The sequence below is a fragment of the Uranotaenia lowii genome, chromosome 1, assembly GCF_029784155.1.
Source record: "Uranotaenia lowii strain MFRU-FL chromosome 1, ASM2978415v1, whole genome shotgun sequence".
Lineage (NCBI taxonomy): Eukaryota > Metazoa > Arthropoda > Insecta > Diptera > Culicidae > Uranotaenia > Uranotaenia lowii.
The window spans coordinates 178,837,586-178,859,319 of NC_073691.1; the positions used below are offsets into that span (position 1 = coordinate 178,837,586).

The window sequence follows — 21,734 nt, forward strand, 5'->3', positions numbered from 1 at the left end:
TTATACAGAGCTGAATAATCGAGATTTAGTTCAAAACTGTATACTGGCAACCCAAAACTACTCAAAAACACAGTTCTCTTTGATGCTCGAAAGACACAAGACGTGTTCTCTCGAGCTAAGAAAAGCTATCTAAAACACATCGTGTGATCTAATCGCTTTACCGGTGTTAGCAAAATGACGAACGATGAAGCACCAAATACTGGTCAACCTAGAAAACGATATTACCAATCGTCGCATAACGGTCCTTTCGTGATTATTGTCGAAGCGAAAGATGAAAATACGTTATCGCCGTCGTCGGTAGCAAAACGGTTGATCCAAGTGTTTAAGGATGATTTTGTCAAAGCTATGCCAATGTCGAAACAAAAAATGAAAGTTATTATGAAAACGGCTCAAGCGGCTAATAGCCTTGTGGACTATAAAGCAAAAAACTTAAGTTTTGTGATACCCCAAAGGCTTGTAGAAGTGCTGGGTGTAGTGCATATTGAACTGAACGTGGAAGATGAAGAAATCTCCAACGCGGTTGCTTTCGATAAGAACAAATATCAGCAAGTGGATAATCCAAAGTTACTGGAATCTCGACGTGTCAAGAAGAAAGAAGGAGAAAAAGATATTTTTCTCACCACAGTGATCCTTACTTTTAGTGGTCTATCACTCCCAACTCATCTTGAACTGAACAGAACACTGTATGCTATAAAACCATACATGTACCCTCTCCGACAGTGTAAAAAGTGTTGGAGACTGGGTCACGCTGAGAAAAGCTGCCGGAGCAAAAAAAGATGCAATACATGTACGATAAATGAAGTGACTGAAGAGCATGAGTGTCAGCTCAGCCAGCCTGAGTGTGTAAATTGCCTCGGTGCCCACAAAGCTGACAATCTGAAAGCATGTCCGAAAGCTCAACAAAGAAGAGAAGCGGATAAGCAACGTCAAAACTGTTTCTCCCAAGGACCGACTGACTGGTTTTCGAATATGGGGAGAAAAGAAGCTCCTCGTCAATTTACAAATACACCAACCAACCGTCTTGAGGTGAAATCATCACAAGCAACACTCACTCCACAGATAGTGATTCAAAGATCAAGCAGTATGAAGAACTTGTCGGGTGATACCCAAACAATTTCATCTGCTAGACGACAGAAGAAAAGATGCCTTTCTAGCAGTCGCCTCGATATGCCGTCTTTGGAACTACATCTTGAAGATCAAGTTGGTCAAGTAGTACAACAATGTGTAAGCAGTCAGGCCATGGAAATCTTGATTCAAGAGTTGGCCAACTCCGGAAGTGCTCCAGATGTGGACAAATTCCGAACAAAAGCTGAAGAGCTGCTCATGACGAAAATGAAGCAGCTCATTGGCTCCTTACGATTATAACACCTTCACAATGACCACCTCAAACTCATCAGTCCAACTACAATTCATGCAATGGAATTGCAGAGGCGTAACGTCAAAAATAGCGAGTATAAATAGTATAATAAACAACACAAATTCGAACATTTTATTACTATCAGAAACTCATTTGGAGAATTCGATGAGCTACAATTTACCGGGATTTTATACATTCAGGAAAGATCACACTCGAAACTCGAAGGGAGTTTTGATAGCAGCAAGGAAAGAATTTCAGGCAACTCAACTATTTATTGACATTCCTGAAACGATAGAAGGTGTGGCGTGCCAGATCAAATGTGACATCGGATTATTAACGATTGTGTCAATATATATCCACCCTCACTCTCCGTTATCATGTGCTGACATAGAATCATTTCTGCGATCATTACCACAACCATGTATTGTTGGAGGAGACTGGAACGCGAAACATGCACTGTGGGGTGATCATCAACAAAATTCTAAAGGAACCCATCTGGAAGCAGCACTGGAAGCCTCTGATTACGTTGTCTTAAATTCCGGAGATTACACTAGGTTTGATGGATCCCATGCCCCTAGTGCAATAGACATTACCTTGGTGACATCATCTATCAGCCTTAATTTCGAATGGCAAACGTTAGAACACCCTTTCGGCAGTGATCATGTTCCAATTGTCTTTGGAACGCAAACCATAAGTGGAGTACGTCGAGAACATACAATTAATTATTCGAAATTAGACTGGGAAAATTACAATCGAAAAATGGAAGCGGAAGTAGACAGGAGAATGAACATGACCTACGAAGATTTTTTCCAAGCAATACTGCAGAGCCTTCAACAAGCATCACCAACATCGAATTCCCGGAAACATCGGAAAATTCCAATGCCTTACTGGGACGATGAACTAACAACAGCCCTAAGAGAATCGAGAAACAAGTTCAAGTTGTGGCGTAGGTGTTTGGAATACGAAGCTTTCAACGAATACAGGCAAGCGGAAAATAATTTCAAGCAAATGGTAAAACGCAAAAAACAAGAGTCTTGGAGAAAACGTTGCGATGATATTGACTCACAAACGTCCGTGCAACATCTGTGGAGATGGGCTAAGCTCTATAAAGGCAGACAAATAGGTGAGCAAAAATCATTTCGAAATAAAGATCAACTTATCGAATTTTTAGATCGGCTAGCGCCCCCATCAGTAATTCCTCCTTGTGTCGAAAGATCGGAATGTTTGTGTGGAAGAAGTACCAACTTTTTTACAATACATGACCTACAACTCAACATCAGAGATGGAAAGGACACATCTCCAGGCGTCGATATGATAAGCTACTCCGCCATCAGAAATCTACCTTATTGTGCCCAAGTTTGTTTGTTGCAAATCTACAATGAAATCTTTCATACGCAAAGCATCCCAGATTCTTGGAAAATTTTCAAAGTGGTACCAATCCTCAAGCCTGGTAAACCTAGAGACAATCCCAGCTCTTACCGCCCAATTTCACTCGCCTCTTGTTTACGAAAACTGTTTGAAAACATGATAAGAACCCGACTAGAATTGCAACTTGAAACGAACAAATTAATTCCTATGGCGATCAACGGCTTTAGGAAAGGGAAAGGGACTATGGATGCCCTTCACGGGTTACTTGATGAAGTAACTTCGGCTTTTGGTTCGAATAAGCACGTAGTGATGTGTAGTGTTGACATCAAAAGCGCGTATGACAATGTCAAGATAGACATACTAGTTCGAGAACTGAAAAGGCTCAGAGTAGACGAATGTCTAGTGCAAATGGTATATTCTTTGTTTCGGGAGAGAATTCTGACAGCGTCAGTTGATGGTTCCACTTATGTGAATCGATCAACATGGATGGGTCTTCCTCAAGGTTCACCGCTCAGCCCTCTATGCTTCAACATTCTCATCAGTGGACTAATGGAACAAACGACAAGTAGATCAATTAAAATTAGCTTCGCTGACGACATAACCATCGCAGTAACTGGAACACTAATTACTGATAGTGTCAGAATACTGCAAACTGATCTTGATGAAATGATCGAAGGAATTCAAGAATTGGGACTCGACATTGCACCAAGCAAATGTACTGCAATGATCTTCACAAAAAACCGAATAAGAGCAGACGAAGCTCCCCGGTTATCAATCAACCGATTTTTCGTTAATTATGAGAATTGTGTAAAACTTCTTGGATTATATCTCACCCCCACTCTTTCATGGGGAACTCATTTCAAACATTTGAAGAAGAAAACCTCACTCTACACTAACTTCATGAGGTCGGTGGCTGGCCAAAAGTGGGGATGTCATCCTAGTGCACTGTTAGCTCTATATAAATCTTCAGTTAGACCAGCTCTCGAATATGGTGGAATATTCTTTGCTGATGCGACAAAAGAGGAACTCACCTTACTTGATCGCATTCAATGGAATTGCTTACGAATTGCTCTAGGTTCAACCAAGACGACACATACTGCTTCACTAGAAGTGATGGCGGGAGTCATGCCGCTAGAAGAACGGAGACAAATCGCTGCACAAAAGTTTGTCAATCGAAGAATTGCCTTACAAGAATGGAACACAAAATATGCTACTCCAGCTCTCGAAGGACGAAGACCATTTTCGAACATAAGGAGGGCCATTCTTCTCATAAGAACTACATTTGGACCGATCGATACACACTCAGTTCTGCCCTGCTTCAGGTATCCTATAGAGAGCAGATTTAAAATCCTATCAATAGATCTCATAACTCAGAATGCAATCAAGGGACAGACCAAAAGAAACATTCCACGAATTATCGGTAGCATTATCCGCAGAAAATATTCCAACTGTTCCATATTAGCAACAGACGGATCGAAGGACAATATATCATGTGGATACGCTGTTGTCGATGAGGATAATTTTGTGAAGCGTGTTAAAATCCCAGCATTTTCCTCCGTATACTTGGCTGAATTGATGGCGATCTACCAGTCTGTTTTATACATAGAGGTATCAACAAACCGCAACTTTCTTATACTTACGGACAGCCTAAGCAGTTTGAAAAGCCTGAGCAACAGAAAAAAAATCTCAAATCAACCAAATGTGTGGTATGAAATCCGAATGAAAATTCATCAGCTGGAGAATGAAGGTAAAAATATCAGCTTTCTCTGGGTGCCATCACACACCAATGTTGAACTCAACGAAAAAGCAGATCGCGAGGCCAAACTGGCTTGTATGAACGGAGACCAGCCACCAGTACCTATTACAACGTGGGATGCTAGCTACCCTAGCCGAGAGAAGGCTTTAGTTTCGTGGCAATCAAAATGGCAGAATGGGATTAAAGGAAGATTTTGCTTCAAAATCATTGATCGAGTGTACCCTGAGCCTTGGTTTGGTGCTTTCAACCTGAATCGCCGAGAAATTGTCGTACTTTCAAAACTCATCAGCAATCATTCTCGAATACCATCACATCTCAAACGGAACAACATCATCGACGACGATAGCTGCGCGTGTGGATTCGGTGTTTCCTCTCCACACCACCTCCTATTCGAATGCAGCATGTACGAAGAACATCGAAGGGACGTTTGGACGACGCTTAGAATGGAGAAAACGTTACCACAGATTCAACTAATCCTTCAAAACCGGAACCCTAAAGTGTTTAAAACAGTGGCAAACTTCTTTATAAAATGTGATATAGACATGTGAACCGTAAAATCGAAACACCTGGCCCAAAAATGTGAAAACAAGAAGCCAAATTATCATTAAAATAAAAAAAAAAAAAAACTACTCAAAATTGCATTGGAGATATGCAAATTATGAACAACAACCGATTAGTTATGCTGAACGTATAACCGCAACGCATTTTATGAATAACTCAATTTTTCCGTGTTGGGTTCAATTTATTTCTGATACACTGCACTGCACTCAGGCAAATTCTTATTATTATTTGCATAAGATACGTCTTATGAACCACTTTTTAGAGTGTAAAATTGATTTTCATAAGAGTCTTATGAAATTCTTCCAGTTTTCATAAGAATATCTTATGCAAAATAGGAGTACCGGCATTGTGGAAACAAAATAAACACATTCATTCATTCCATCAGTTTTCATCGTCTAACGAAGCACTCCTGGTGCAGCTTTTAATTTTCTAAAGTGAAATTAAATTGTATTTTTTTTTAATGGTAAGTTTTTCTTGTAGTCGTTAAATTTATTTGCAAACTAAAATATATTTTCTGGCTTACTTTTCAGCATGCTGACCGGCAACAAAGGTCAAAGATCCGGATGTGACAAATTGGAACTTAATTGTGTGTGACTTAATTGGAACCGGGTGTTGATGTGCTGCTGATGGTGACCATTCATGAAATTATTCCACACAAATTTGCGAAAGAATAAAATGAAAATATCGAATATTTTGAATTTTTATTATTATACATGAAATTTCCCGTTTCCATAAGACCATCTTATGAAAAGCGGAAACTTCTCATTGAAGTAGGTGTTCATCTCAGAATTCATTCGCTTCATAAGACAATCTTATGAATTTCATTGATTTTTCTTATGGCGCCAGTTTATAAGAGAATCTTATGGCATGCTTAAGAGTATTTTTCTGAGTGTGTAGTTTAGGATAAGCAAATAGTGTGCATAAAAATCATCGATGTTTAAAAATGATTTTTAATCTTCCCAGCTGGTACTCCTCCAAATTACTTTACTCTGACAGATCTCACAATATCTTACCGTTAGCGCAACTATGTGATTTACAAACATGTCTTTTTGTCTTTGACAATTTAAATTCCTCTAATAATTTACAGAATCTGACGTTCACTACCGGTGTACGTTCTCATATCACTAGGCAAGCTAATCATCTTTTAAGATGCAGATCGTTTACTAGCCTCGGGCAACGACGAATTTCTTTTATAGGTCCTACAAAGTATAACAACCTTCCAGAGCATATCAAAAACACCAATAGTCGGAACATTTTTAAGACCAAATCTATACAACATTTTAAAGAAATATTAGCTAATACGCGACCAACAACTTAGCCAGCTTTTTACATATTTTCCTTAATCAATCCTAATTATAAGTTTTTAATTTTTTTTGCTTATAATTATATGTATTAGTATTAGTATTAGTATAAGTAGTTATTTAATTATTTAATTTAATTCCCTTTTTCTAAGTAGATCTCTTAAAAGGAAACTTTTTCCACTGAGATTCATTTTTAGTGTTTTTTGTTTTGCCTAAAGTTACATTACCTCGCACATTAAATAAAAAAAAATTGAGTTCTCGGCATGAGTAAATTTTGAACGCGATCTTAAATTCTTTTCTCTTAGCTGCCAGACGTGCCGAGAACTGATGTGTCCATTACCAGGAGGCTCAATTTGAGTTTTTTGGTGTGGGGGAGTGTGGCGGGCCATTAAGGAAATAAAAAAAAAAAAAAAAAAAAAGAGGTTGACCACTTTTTTTCTCTCTTCGGACGCTTAAAGTACTATCAAATAAGCTAAACAGTTCACGTGCGATAAGCGTTAGCGGTTTTAGCAAAAGAAAACGTGATGATTGTGGTAATTAGAAAGTCAATTCGAGACAATAACAGAAAACGGAGAAAGGTCCGCTTACCTTTTACGTTGAAGTTAATACACATTTTCCCAACATTCTTTTCGAGTTTCGTTATTCTAGAGCTAGAAACAGCAATCATACTAACTAACATACATATGTAGCTACAAACGCAGCAAGTGGTGTTGAAATTCTCACGCCCATTTGATTCGTGCTCCAGCTGTAGGAGAGAGGGTCAGGTCACTCACTCGCTCCTGACCTGAGTCGTGAGTAACGCGAGAACCCGCGAAACTCATTGCGCGGGCCAGAGCCATAGCAACCGCGCGATGCCGCGAACCGGCAGGCAACCTTACAGACAGACAGACAGTGTGTGCTCTGATCCCGCGACGTGAGTATCGCGCTGTCTGCGATGACCGCGACTCAACGAACGCGTAAAACGATTTGTCGGGTGTAAACAGCAGAGCGCTTAATCGTAGTCTAGAATCGGTTTATTTTTAAATTAAAAGAAGAAAAAAAACAGACTACAGAACATTGAAAAAGTAGTGCGGTAACACTATCGGCCTGCTAGCAGTAGGTAAATTATAATCCTAGCAGCGGGGTGGTCGAGTTTCGACGAGGCGACGACGCGTAGATTGCGTATGGAATATGATGGCGCCAGTGCCAGTGTCAATGGAACGGCCCCGGCGATGGAACGTTCTTGGCCTACTGCTGATCGTGGCGTTGCCGTCCCGCGGGGCAATGTCCGTCGATCAGGACGCAACCTGCAGCCATCTGGATCGGCACCAGTATCTGGCGGCGGAAATCCCTGTATCGTCGGCTGAGAAGCTGTCCCAGCTGCCGGTGCCAATGGTGGAGGAAGAGTTTCGGGGCCACATTACGGTGCTGTACAACGTTGCCCCACCAAAACCCTTTCTAACCCGGCGCATCTACAAAGAACGTGATCCGATCTTCTATCACAAGATACAGTTCGATGAGCAGATCAAACTGTAAGTATACCGGACGCTTAATCATTTATTATTGTTGTTTTTTTTTCTTCCTTCCATCGTCACATGTTTCTTACTACCTTTTGACATTGCTGCCCCGTTTAGAGGCACGTTCTTCAAAGATTCACAGTAAGTGAGATCACTGAAGGTTCCAAAATTCACGCCACATGATTTTGGTAGCAACTCTAAATGGAGACTACATTTCAATACTGTGTGTTAACTATATTACACACGTGTTTTGAGCGTTATAGATCCCACAAAATATCAAAAATAACCAAAATTCGCTGTCGAATTTAGTTTTTCAGATGTTGTATGTGATTCTTCTAGTGAAGTGCATTAGAAATTCTGACTCCATGAGCCCCAACCAAAAAATTCGGCTGAAATTAGTTGCTTTGGAAAGGATGCACCGCACGCTGCTGCAGTTTGGCTTGTGTCAAAGCAGCGATGCGTGCACTTTTCTACTGGAGCAAAGGTCGGCAAACTTTGAAATCGAAAGAGACAAAAATAACAAAACATTAACAAAATTTCAAAGGGAAGTCCAAATTGAAGAAAAGGTTAGAGATGGATACTGGGATGAGCTTCGGTGGGTCTCGAAGCAAGGGGTGTATCGCTGGACCCAAACAGCTGACAAGAAGAGAAGCCTCAGTCTCAATTGATTGGATTTGCTTGAAATTCTAAATTTAGTTCTTCCAAGTGCTTTCAGCACTGAAAATATATCAAGAGATTCAAACTCTTTTTATAGTCAAAATAAGCCGTCCGTATTAGTAAAAAACCTTTGAAATTATTTGCTTCATGCCGAAACCGTCAATCTACAAGGAATTTGATTAATCTATGCTGACTTTTTTTTTTTTTTTTTTTTTAGTTTTATTTGAGACTTTTTAAACACTTAGTGTTCATTCGAGTCTTAACTTATAAAATACTTAAAATTAATTACATTAAGCCTTAAAACTAACACAATATTCCGATTTTTATAATTTTTTTATAAGACCACTTGATTTTATAAATTTTATTAGTTTTTGTTCTGCTTCTGGGGTGTATGATAAAATATCGCCTATCGTTGTTCCAATTTTGCATTCTTGCCTTTGACTTTCGTATTTTTTGCAGTCCAATAGGAGGTGTTTAACGGTTCTTCTTACTCCACAAACTTCGCAGTTCATGTCGCTTTTATCAATCAAGGATCTGTGAGTTTCCCATGAATGTCCTATTTTTAAACGTCGAATCGCAACTTCTTCTCGTCTTGACGTGGTATTGTATTCCCAATGGCGTGTTGTGCATCTTATCTCCCTAAGTTTATTGTCTGCTGTATTTGTCCACTCATTATCCCATAGAATGCCAACTTTTCTTTTAATTTCATTAATTATGTCTTGTTGAGGAGTAGGAATTAAGGAAGGTTCTAGAGTCAATCCGTTTCTAGCCGCAAGATCAGCCTGTTCATTACCAAAAATGCCCCTATGACTAGGGACCCAAAACAAGTCTATATGCATATTTTCTTGGACAATTTTTGTTATATTTTGGACCCAGGGGTGTCGACTGTCACATGATTCAACAGCTAGCAAAACGCTAGCGGAATCAGTGAATACGACGTGTGGTAAGGTGGCATTTTCAATTTTTTTTAATACTGTCATTAAACCGAAAGCCTCTGCGGAGAAAATACTAATGAAGTTAGGAAGTGGAAGGGATTGGGAAATGCAATTTTGGGGATGGAAAAGTCCTGCAGAAACAGCGTTACTTGTTTTTGAGCCATCAGTGAAGTACTTTAAATGATTTTGAAAATTTAGATCTACAATTTTTTGAAAATTTTTCTGGATGACAATATTTGGTAAATTTTTATCACGGTAAGCTAACATATCCCAATTGATTCTAGCAGGTGTTGAACTCCATTTGTATGAGTATTTTTGTGAGTTTTCCGAAGGTGGTAAAACCCAGTTTAATTGAAATTCTAATTCTTGTTTCTTTGTTATAAAAATAGAGTAGTTCATAACTCTTCTGACATTTTCATTTTCAACATTTTGAAACCTAATGAAAAATTTTGCAGTGTTGTACAGCATGGCGTATTCAAAAGGTGGAAGACCTGATTCAGCCATAATACTTTTGATTGGGCTAGAGCAAAAGGCTCCTATAGCTAGTCTAACAACTTTATTGTAGATTACTTCGAGCTTTTTTAAAAGACTTTTGTTACAGAAAATTAATACAGGAATTGCAAAGAAAAGTCTACTAAAAACAATACTTTTCCCTATGTTAAGAATTACATTAGATTGACCTCCAGTTTTTATATTTGATATTGCTTTCAGTATATTACATCTTTTGTAACATGTCATTACAGTTTGTTTTATAAATGGTAAAAAGCTCAAATTAGGTACTAAAACTACTCCGAGCCATTTAACTTCTTCTACATTGTTTAGTTGGGATCCGTTCAATTCTAAGATATTTGGAATGACAGTAGTTTTTTTCTTTGTGAAACGCATAACAACAGTTTTTTCTGGAGAAATCCTAAAACCTGAGCGATTAGACCAGTTTCCTATTTTTGTGAGAGCTTTTTGCAGTTTATTCCGCAATAAATTTCCATTTTTTCCGGATACATACAAAACGATATCGCCTGCAAAAACTAGAATCTTAACATCACGTGGAATGTACCTAAATACAGAATTGATTGCTATCAAAAACAGATGAACACTTAAAACCGACCCTTGAGGAACACCATTTTCTAATAATTTGGTATCCGACGTGCAATTACCAACTATAACTTTAAAAGTACGCTCTTGAAGGAAATTTTTAACGAATCGAAACATATTTCCACCAATTCTCCAATCTTTTAATTGCTTGAGTATCAAAAAACGCCAAGTTACATCGTAGGCCTTCGAAATATCTAGGAAAACAGCATCGGTAATATGTCTTCTCCTAAACGACTCTTTTATATCACCTATCAGTGTTATTACATGTTCGTCCATTGATCTACCCTTCTGAAAAGCTAATTGTCGTGGATCTATCAAATTTCTTTTGTGTAACTCTGATGCAAGTCGGGAAGAAACCATCCTTTCCATTACTTTGGAAGGACAGGCAATCAAAGAAATGGGACGTATATTTTTAGGATCAGTATGAATCTTATTTGGTTTCGGGATAGGTACAACGAGTGACTCTCTCCATATTTGAGGGAAAATATTTTCTGTCCAAAGACGGTTGTATTCTTTAAGGAGTGTGTGTTTTGCATGAAAAGGAAGATGTTGCAACATGGAGTAATTTATGTTGTCAGGCCCACAACTTTTACCTTTGCCCTTGTCAAGAGCTATCATTAACTCTTCGATAGAGAAAGGATTGTTATATAATTCATTTTCAGAAAAATTGCAAGAAATTGGTTGCTCTTTAATATTTTTATAAACTAAAAATTCGGAATCGTAAGAAGAACTGCTAGAGTTCTCAGCAAAACATTCAGCAAGTGTATTGGCTATTTTCAAAGGATCATCAGTAAGTCCTTCAGTGGTTTCTATGATCGTTATTTTGGATGTTTTATTGATTCCCCGAAGCGCTCGAATACGCCCCCACATTTCGCAAGGCGGTGTGTCAGAATTGAAAGTTGAAGTATAAGTTTCCCATGATTCTTTTTTTGCGTTCCACACTATTTTACGTGACTCGGATCTAGCTTTTTTAAATTCTTCGAGAAAACTAGCATATTCAGGATGATCTTTTCCAATATTCCTAAGAGCCCGAAGAGCTTTTCTTCTTCGCTTAATAGCGGAGTAAACTGTTTCTGACCACCAAGGAACTCTTTTCTTAGGAGGGATTTCTGAAGTTCGAGGAATAGATTGGTGGGCTGCATCAAAAATAATTCTACTTATTTCTTCTATTGTCGCTGAGCCCCCTGCTGGAAGATTTTCGTCAATTACTCTTTCGAAAGTATTCCAATCTGCTGCTTTTGTAACCCAATTAGAACGTCTATTTATACTGTTTATATTTTCATTATCAATGGAGATCATTATAGGAAAATGATCACTTTCATATAGATCGTCTAAAACTTTCCATGAAAAATCAATTATTTTTTCTCCTTTGCCTATTGACAAGTCTATACTAGAAATATTTCCTGAGTTTATACAGAAGTGAGTTCCAGAGCCATTATTTAATAAAATCAGATCGTTTTCGTCAATTATTTCTGAAATAATATTTCCAGATCTGTTTGCTTCAGAGCTTCCCCAATCAGGATGACAAGCATTGAAATCTCCTAATATTAAAAAAGGTGGTGATAAAGATTTAACTAGATTCGAAATTTCAGATTTGTTCCAATGTCCATTTCGGAGGTAGAGGGATACTATACTTAATTTAAAAGGATATAAAATTTGGATTGCAACAGCTTGTAGTTGTGTATCTAAAGGTAGTTGAGCATGTGGGATATTTTCTAATATTGCAATAGAGACTCCACCCCAAGTTGAGTTGTAGTCCACACCTTTTTTGTCATAAACAAAAAAGTTTTTTAATTGAAAGGATTTTTTATGATGAGTTTCTTGTAACGCCATGATATTTGGGTTATAATCAGAAATAAGATGCTTTAATTCATTTCGATGAGAGTTTAAACCATTCAAATTCCATTGTAAAATGTTGAAAATGAAAGTTATGAAAAAAGAAAAGTTAAATAAAATAAACATTTTAAATATTATCTATAAACATATCATCAACGTCATCATCGAACATATCGGCATCACTGCGAGAATCAATTGTTGGACTAGATTTCCGGATATGTTTGCTAGGTGGTTCCTTACTATTAGGTGAAAGAGGGTTCTTCACAGGAGATCGTGAATTTGTTGATCGATTTATGTTCGGAGAGTATTGATCGTTTCTTCTAGTTTTAGGGTTTTGTTTAGTTTCGGATATCACAATATTCGTATTCGATTTAGGTTGAGTATTTTCAGAGCTTTTTAGTGGGGTGAGAGGGACAAGATTTTCCGAGAGAGCAATTGGAGATTTGTTGGTAGTAATTGATGAGTCAGTTGAACTTGCGGCTGGAATAGATTGGGATTTATGTTGAGTGTTTTCAGAGCTTTTTGGTTGAGTGAGAGGGACAATAATTTTCGAGAGAGCAATTGGTGACTTGTTAATTATTATTGGTGAATCAATTGAACTAGCGAGAGGAAGAGATTGAGATTGACAAGAGCATTTGCAACCACATTGGCGGAGAGGAAGTGGGACAACTTGGGAAACGTTTAATCGATTAGAGATATTTCTTGAAGCATCTAAATATGATTTATGTTCATTTCGTTCAGCATAAATGCGGCGAGCTGAGGGGTAGGGAATGTCGTTATCGATTTTAATTTTTACGATGGCTGCTTCAGATTTGAAAACAGGGCAAGAGGAAGATGTAACGGGATGGGGACCAGAGCAATTAATACATTCAGGAGGAAGTGCACATTCATCGCCATGAAAATCTTTTCCACAGTTCTTACATTTTTTACTTTTTTCACATTTGTGTGCGACATGGCCATACTCAAGGCATTTTGAGCAGCGAATAGGACGGGGATAATATGTTCGTGTTGGTTTTTTTGTAAATCCGAATTTTATAAAAGCCGGAGCCGTTTGCTGCCTAATAGTCAGCACAATGCTATCGGTGTTGACTAGCTTTTCACCCACCTTCTTTTTTATACGGTCTACCTGTACCACGTGTTGATCTCGTAACTCCTCCAAAATGATTTTATCATCAACGCTCTTCACCTCCGGGGCAAAAATCACTACCTTGCAGAAATTCAGCGACGGATGCTCGAAGGTTTTGATCCGGGTACCATCAGCCAGTTGAGACAGTTGAAGTAGTTTCTCACGTTTTGATCTGCCTCTTATTTTTAGAACAATACGTGCGCCATTTTGTTCTGTACGTGAATCCTCTACATCTCCAATTGAATTGATGATGGATCGATGAATTAGGAATGGTGATACATCGGCCAAGGAAAAATTTTTCTTATCACTTTCCGCTTTTTCTTTATCGAATTCCACAACAATGTAGCAAACTTCGCCACGATTTGCGATTAAAGATCCCAGAGCTGGGAAATCGTCTCCTCTACGAAACCCCTCTGTCGCCATAGCGACGAGGCTGGTTTTTAACGTTCAAACACACTCTACTTTTATTTCTAGGTTATTTCGTCAACCTTGAAAACTCTTCACGAGCGAGAAAATAAAGAACAAAGAACAAAAGACTTTCTCAAAACAACTAATAGATCAAAGGAAACGACCGATCACGATGCTGGTTGAGATAAGACTGCTATGCTGACTTTCTCTGTGAATTTATGTACTAGAGACATGAAACTTTCGATTGAAAGATGCCCTGTATACATAATAATAAGTTATATAAATAAGGTGGAAAAATAAAATAAAAACGAAGAATTAATTTAGCTAACCCGCGACGACAACCCTTAGAACTTCGCGTTCTCGTTGGACACCACTGTTCTGAAAACTATAACAACTGGTGCGTTTCGACAGGCCAGGCCGCTTTTCCCAGCCCAGCCACATTATCATTCGCGGGTTTGTTTCGTTGTTTCGTTTGTTTATTTATTATTGCCTGAATGTCTACCGGCACCGCGGACCTGACCCGTCCTGATGGGTGTAAGCTGAGTGCGGGCACGCCGAGTACACAATATTAATTGCGTTGAATTGCAATCAGCAAGCTCCTCACCTCTTCCACCCCAACCATCAGTCAGGTCAGTCAGTCATCAGTTGCAATTCTTTTCTTCTATCTCGAATAGAAATACAGAAACGCGAATTGGAAATTCAGCAGCCGGGCTGCTTTATCTTGATTCATCTGTCGCGGCGAATAAAAACCCTTCACCAATTTTGTTCATTGTATCAGATGGTTAAACTTTAAAACAATTCCTTTCATAATGATTTTAAAGCTTAGAAAATACCTCATTTTCATTTCTTATTCATGTACTTATTCAGAAAACAGTCTGCTGATAGTGTTTAACATAACAGCCTTCAAATGTTATTAACTTTGGTAATTTCGTTTAGATGTGTAAACACAACTCTTATCAAGGGCCTCTCGCAATTCATCAGCTCCTTCAAATTGACACCTACTCTCAGAACTAGTGACTTGGACAGATAAAACTTTTTATTCACAATCTGGCCGAAACATTGAGATTCCGCTGTTACACTTTCTCTTCACGCTATCTGTTCCCAATAGACTTGGAAACTATACTCAACCGTTTTGCATGCACATGCAACAACATGCAGGGTATATGAGGGCCGGGAAATATTCCTATAATAGTTGAAAATTCCTCCCCCTTTTTAAAAGGGGGGAGGGAGCCTCCCCAACAAAAGAAACATTTAAATAACAAGAGAAGTGATCATGCAAATGGAACCATAATTGGCATGGAAGTGTATTTAGTTACGATGAATGCTTCTATAAAGGTTTGGTACCCCTCCCACTTTCAAGCGGGGAGAGAGAAAGTGGGAAATTGGACTCCCACGTAATTTTTTGCATAATTCGAGAACTAATCATGCAAATAGAATCAAATTGTAAGAATGGGAAGAGGGAGTGGTGTGTTTATACATTTTTTCTGCGTAATTAGAGAACTAATCAGGTCAAGTGAAACAATTTTGGCATGGTGGATATTTGAATACGAGGAGTGTTTCTATTTTTATTTCTTTCCCTTCCTGCCTTCCAGTGAGAAGTGGGGAGGGGGGTTCCAATACAATTTTTTACATAACTCAAAAAGTTAATTAGCAAACGAGAGCAAATTTGGCGTGTGAAAGAGATTCAGTAATCAAGTGATCGCAACAAAATATTTCCGCCCCTTCTTCCAATGGGTATATGAGAAATCTATATAATAACTCGAAAGCTTATCCAGCAAATGAAGTCAAATTAACGAGAAATGTTTTTTTTATTAATTGGTATAATTTCCACATTCCAGTGGGAAAATAGAAAGAAGGAAAGGACTCCCATACAAATTTTATTGTATCACTTTTATGTAACTTATTGTACCGTAATAATAAAGAATTCCAGATTCAAAACAATCCTTATATTTTTTTTTGTATTACAAATCGAAGCTCAACTTGCCGGTCGCATTTTTAAGAGGTTCCGTCTTAATGGTGTTGAGATTTCATAAATAAAAATATACGAAAATCATGTTAAAAATTCAAATAATTTTAAAAAAATTCATAAATTTTATTAATTTTAAAGATGTAGCAAATCACACCGGGTCAGCTAGTGATGACAATAAATTTCTATTTTTGCATGGAAAACTAACAATTCTCTTGGCCCTATTACATAATACGAGTCGAGTAACTCGACTCGACTCCAGTCACTGTCGAGCCGAGCGAAATTATTACGGTAGTCGAGTGAAACAGCTGAGTCACGACTTTCAAGCAGGCGACTCAGTCGAGCTACTCGACTGAAATTCTACTAGACTCGACTACTGTAATACAAAATGGCTCACTCGAGTAAAATTACTCGTGATTCGTCTTATGTAATAAGGTCCTGTAAACGAAATTAAAATGTTTTGTACTCAAAATGTAGGTTTTTTATTGCAATTTAAAGGAAAAATAATAAAAAAATTATTCCGGCGTCGTTTTGATGAAATTTCGAACTTAACGTCGAATACCACTCATCATAGTTTGGATACCCTGTTCGCTAAGCGCAGCGTTCATTTTGTTTCACCATCTCTTCATATCTGTTGCATTCCAAGTCGTTCTTCTTCATTTTCTGCTTGACAATTGCCCAATATTTTTCGATAGAGCAGAATTGAGGCCATTTGGATGGGTTGATGTCCTTTTCGACTAAATCCACCCCGTTGTCCCGATACCACTGTAGTACCACTTTGCTGTAGTGACAGCTCACCAAATCTGGCCAAAATTTGGCTGGTTCTTTGTACGGAAGAGTACGATTTCTCAGGCATTCCTCCTTGTACATCCTGGAGTCAAACTCTTTCTTGCAAACGTATCGGCGAAAACGAATGTGAACTTACCGCGGACATCACCCCGATCAATGGCTTTGTAAAATGTTTGGCCAGGAAGCCGCCCAAAATCAATCTTCACGTACGTTTTGTCATCCATGTCGTACTTCGGAACCTTTTTGTATAACTTCCGGGTTTGTTCTTGGCTTCTACATTCTTCTTCAAAGACTAGTTTGGTTGCTTACTGGCCCGATAAAATCGTATTCCTTCGCGCAGACGAATCCTTCTGACGGTGCACCGGTCGGCATTGAATTTCTTGGCGATGTCATAGTCCAACTGCCCTGGGTTTGCCTTGATCGTTCTCAACACCTTCGAATGCAGTTTCCGATCCTTAGTTCCACTATGACGCTTGGTATGAACCTGCCGATCGATAGTATGCATCTCAGGGAAACGTTGCACACGGTCGATTTGACTATTTTTAACGATTTCGCTATTTTTGAACCCGACCACGTCGGGTTTTTGACGTGGGATTCCAAAATTAAATTTTCGTTTCACGGCCTTCATCAGGTGTAACTTTTTTGAAACAAATCGTAATGAGATTTTCAGCACTGATAGAGGAAACATTCCAAAACAAAGTACTGTCAAAACATCCCAGACAACTGTAAGCTCTATGATATAATAAACAGTGCGTCCAGATTTAAGATGATCGATGTTTTATTTACATTCACATTATCGGAATATTTCTGTCATGACATGACCCATGATCTGATCTTGTTTTCTTGGGTATAAGCTAGACCTATAAGCAAACAATTGTGAATATACAAAACGAGTTTAGCTTATTAAAGCCTCAAGGTATGATCCGTTTCAAATGAAGAAATTTCAAAAAACAGCTCATACCTTAAGAAAAATAAAGGGTGTTCGAGCCAAACTCGAAGAATTGGCAACGTCGCAATTGCGCCACCAACGAAAAAAGTCATCACCGATCACCGCCTGCTACTTTTGTGTGTTGTTTGTCCATTCAAGGACATGCATTCATATGTGTACATAGGAAACGCCGGTAAACGCCGGCCGGCGTACAACAACAATTGCATGCTGTTACTTCAGTCAGCGAGCAGTGGAAAGTTCCATTGCGCACACAGATGTTTGTGTGCGTGTGAATGAAGCAATCATTCAAGCAACTGACGTGTTCGCCAATCCATCCAGATCCATTCAAGTTTCCGGCCAGTTAAGACGTGGCTCTTTAAGAAGAAGTTCCAACGAGTTGAAATTAGTTCCTGCTGAGTTAAGTTCCTCCTTTAATTCCTTCCAAGTTAAGTTTTCCTTCCTCCGTTAAGTTATGTTTCCTTCAATTAATTATAAGTGTAAATAGTGTAAATAAAACTGTAAATAGAGAACATTTAAGTGCCAAGTTATTCAAGTCAAATCCCTCCAATTAGCATCCGGAAAATTGTGTCTTCGGACTTTCGAACGGTCCCCAAATTCGAGCAAAATACAGTCCACGGCTCTTTCAAAGGGCATCGTTGTTATTTAATCGAATCACCCTCTGGTTCAAGCTTAGAATATGAATTAGAAAAAAAAGAAGATATAAAATTGAAATATTGACTAGGTTGATTGTCGGTTTTTCGAAAACGGCTTCCCGGAAAGTCGATTTTTGGTCAAAAATTTGAAACCATATCTCGATTTATTATGTATTTTTAAGTCATTTGGCATAAAAAAATTTTTTTTTCCGATTCCCTTCGAGGGGGAACATTTTTTTGGTGATTTTCAAAGGTCAATAAACCGAAACATTGAGCTCCTTGAGGCTCCCCTAAATAAAGTCCGATTGAGCTGAAATTTTACACTGATCAGTTTTTTGGGCCAATCTACAAAATGTAAAAAGTCGGTTTCTCATGAATTTTTTCCCATACATTTAGGCCATCCTAATAGGTATTTATACATTTTGTTGTGTCCTTTGAAGAGAGTTAGCAGCAAAACTGTTCCGTTGCAGGTAACGGAATGCAAAAATGTTGGCAAGCAAACTCGGTTAGAGTACTGGGAACTCTAACATCGACGACAGTCCAAAGCTTTAGTAACTTCACTGACGTCGATAGGGATAACTTTCTTGGTACTTGGATTCACAAAACCACATTTTTTGTATTTGAGAAAACTTTATTTTCACTTAGAAAACAAACTTAAGGATGCACTTATACTCACTGAAGGTTGGGATAATACCACTTGACTCTGTATTTATATGCTAATGGAATGTATCGCTTCTCGGCCTAAAGGCTAATATCAAAGTGTAGGGCTAATGGAATGTTCTGGAAACGACGGAATTATATCAATCAATTATGTATAGAATATTCCAGATTTTTCTAAGGAATTATAATGGAACTTTCTAGAAACATTGGAAAGTACAATGATACAATGTAGTTCAATGACTGATGCTGCATTTGAAATAGCGTTCATTTTTTTCGTGAAAAACTTTTAAATATCTCGTAAAGTAAAAAATCTACAAAAAATCATGTGTTTTGAAGTAGGAAACATGAAACAAATTTGAAATTTAAGCTGCATAGCCGAAGCACCGAAAAATTCCAATCCAAGGCCTGAGTCTTACGAGATGAAGATTTTTAGTAACTTCAAAAAACAAGTATGTTACCTAATTCAAGACTTTTGAAAACATAATTCCCTTTGGACAAAGTATGGAAAATTGAACTTGAAGGTACACTAAATTCCATGGTTTGGGTTTTGTCCAATCGCATGGAAATTTATTTTCCAAATTTGGAGAGCCTATCAAGGATAAAGGAAACCTGCCTGTGGTACCCTCATTTCTGCTTGCAATCATTAATTGGTGAAATCGGCGCATTTTAACATGAAATGGTATGTTTTTCTGCTCTAGCATGACCAGCATGACTGACTATCAGCATGTCGCCATACAGATTGGGCATCAGATTCTTCGAAGCAAGGGTGAAACGTGAAACCATCCATTGATAAGGAGGGTTGGAGAGGGGGAACACAATAAATTAGGTTTAATATCAAACAACTATTGGTGGAAGGATAGGAGGTGTACGCATCGAGAGAGACAGCAGGCCGCCAAAATGCAGTTAACTTTTGATGGACTGTTTTGTTTTTTTTTCATGTTCTACGCGCAAAAGTTGAGAATGAGTTCCAGAGAATATGCTCTTTAAAACGATTTGCTCTTAGAAACTCTTACTCTCACGAGAGCATCAGCTCTCCGACTCTTCAGGCCATCGCCTCACTCCGCTATCACATTGAATGAAAAAAAAAACGATCAAAACAAAAGCGCATAATAACAACATCACCATGCCAGCAGCCAAATATTAGCACCAAGAGCAGCGAATAAAAGTCATTGGGCTACTGGGAGTACTTTTTTGTTTGTTTTTTTTTTTTCAATTCAAGAAGTAGGTACAAGAAAATCGTAAACAACAACTGATGATGAGTACCGTTGCTGTAGTAAATCATGAAAGAGAGAGAGAGAAGCAAGAAACATCAATGAAAGAGCGTATTTCATTCACGAAGACGATAACGTAGTAAAACCGTTATTTTTTATAGTCATGGGAAAAAGAAACTTATTCAATAAAAAAAGATCACAACACTCCTTCGAGCCGGATTTGAACCAGCGACCTATGGATTACTATTTTCTCTCTCTCCCGGAGGAGGAGAGGACTTAACACTACAGTCCACCGCTCTACCAACTGAGCTATCGAAGGTTGCTTGCAGAAGGGCAGGCACATGGCCGTGCTGGTTCTCTCTCGTTGGACACGAATCGAACCGAACTGGGTGTCGGTTTGGTTGAACGTTTGAAAGGGGGAAAATGCTAAAAATAGAATAAGCGAACAGCACGTGGTGGAAGATTTCATGCATGAAAGAAACGGTTGCAGGCAGCTAATTTATGGCAGCATTCTTTAACATTTCTTCTCAGTTAGGGTCTATAGGTATGAATAGTTAAAGCTGGAAACATAAAATTTTCTGACTTTTCTTAAAAAAAGGTTTTCGATTTTTGAATAGGGATATCAGCGTCATTCAGTAAAAAAGGATTTTCAACCGATTTTGATGTCTTAGACCCGGATTATTATTTTGGATAAAATATCGAAACTGCTGAGCCGACTTTCATAAACTACCTATAGGCTCATCATTTATGGATTGTCCAAAAGTCTGGTATCAGAAGTTTCCAAAAAATTTTGATTGGGATTTGTGTGGTCTTCGAAAAACCGAGCTTAAATTCAAAGTGTCTTCAAAAAATAGGTGTTTTGCAACAAAGATAAGTGATTGTTTGTGTGCTGAATTTGGTTAAAAAAATGGTAGAAAACTGTTTGATTTATGTCGTGTTTCATATTGACAATGTATGGGATCCCATTTTATTTTGTCTGAGACCCACTTCTGTATCAAAATGGGAAAGGTTTTTCATGAAAATCAATTGAAAAATGCCTTAGATGTGTCGCATTTTACAATTATTTTGTATGGGACCAACGTTTTTAGAGTGGATATAATAAATCATATGGTTATTTCAAAAATAGTTTAGTCGTTCAGTTTGAGTAATATAAGTGATAAATCAACTTGTTGTGTCAAATCAAAATATGCTTTAAACATTTTATTAAATCAAATTGTTCGAGTTGTGTCATATTTTGAGTTGATTTTTCATAGGAGTTTCTCCTATCTATACAAATCAATTAATCTTCTTAAAAACTCTCCGGACATCCCGGAAATTCGTTTATTCGTTATGGTTTTACAAAGAAATCGGCTCCATTTCAATGTTTAAGATACTGATGCCAAACCCGTTACAGCTTCAACAATCTGTTTCACCGCTTCGAGAGTAACGGTTATGGGCAGCTGGTGCAGTTTATACTGGGTGCATCACCGAGTCGGCATCCGGACGAAACCGAGATGGATTTTGTCGAGTTCGATGATTTCCTGGACAACGTGACGAGTCTGGCGGCCAGCTACAACATGTCCCTGTACCCGAATGCCGTAACCGGTAACGGCACTTTTGCCATGTTCGGTTTGAAGGAGTTTCAGGTGTACGTG

General features: G+C 38.2%; 1 protein-coding gene and 1 non-coding gene across 2 annotated transcripts in view; one reads left to right on the forward strand and one right to left on the reverse strand.

Moving 5' to 3' along the window:
• Nucleotides 1–7,095: 7,095 nt before the first annotated feature.
• Nucleotides 7,096–21,734, forward strand: part of LOC129738183 (glycerol-3-phosphate acyltransferase 1, mitochondrial) — a 55,118-nt gene continuing 40,479 nt past the window's right edge. Inside the window, exons 1-2 of the mRNA XM_055729373.1 lie at nucleotides 7,096–7,854; nucleotides 21,494–21,731. Of these exons, the coding sequence (XP_055585348.1) occupies nucleotides 7,514–7,854; nucleotides 21,494–21,731 (579 nt within the window). The 5' untranslated portion in view covers nucleotides 7,096–7,513. The remainder of the gene's footprint in view (nucleotides 7,855–21,493; nucleotides 21,732–21,734) is intronic.
• On the reverse strand, nucleotides 20,306–20,419 carry Trnay-gua (transfer RNA tyrosine (anticodon GUA)). Its single transcript has 2 exons — nucleotides 20,383–20,419; nucleotides 20,306–20,341 (listed from the first exon to the last, which is right to left on the reverse strand). It is a non-coding gene; the product is annotated as a tRNA-Tyr (tRNA).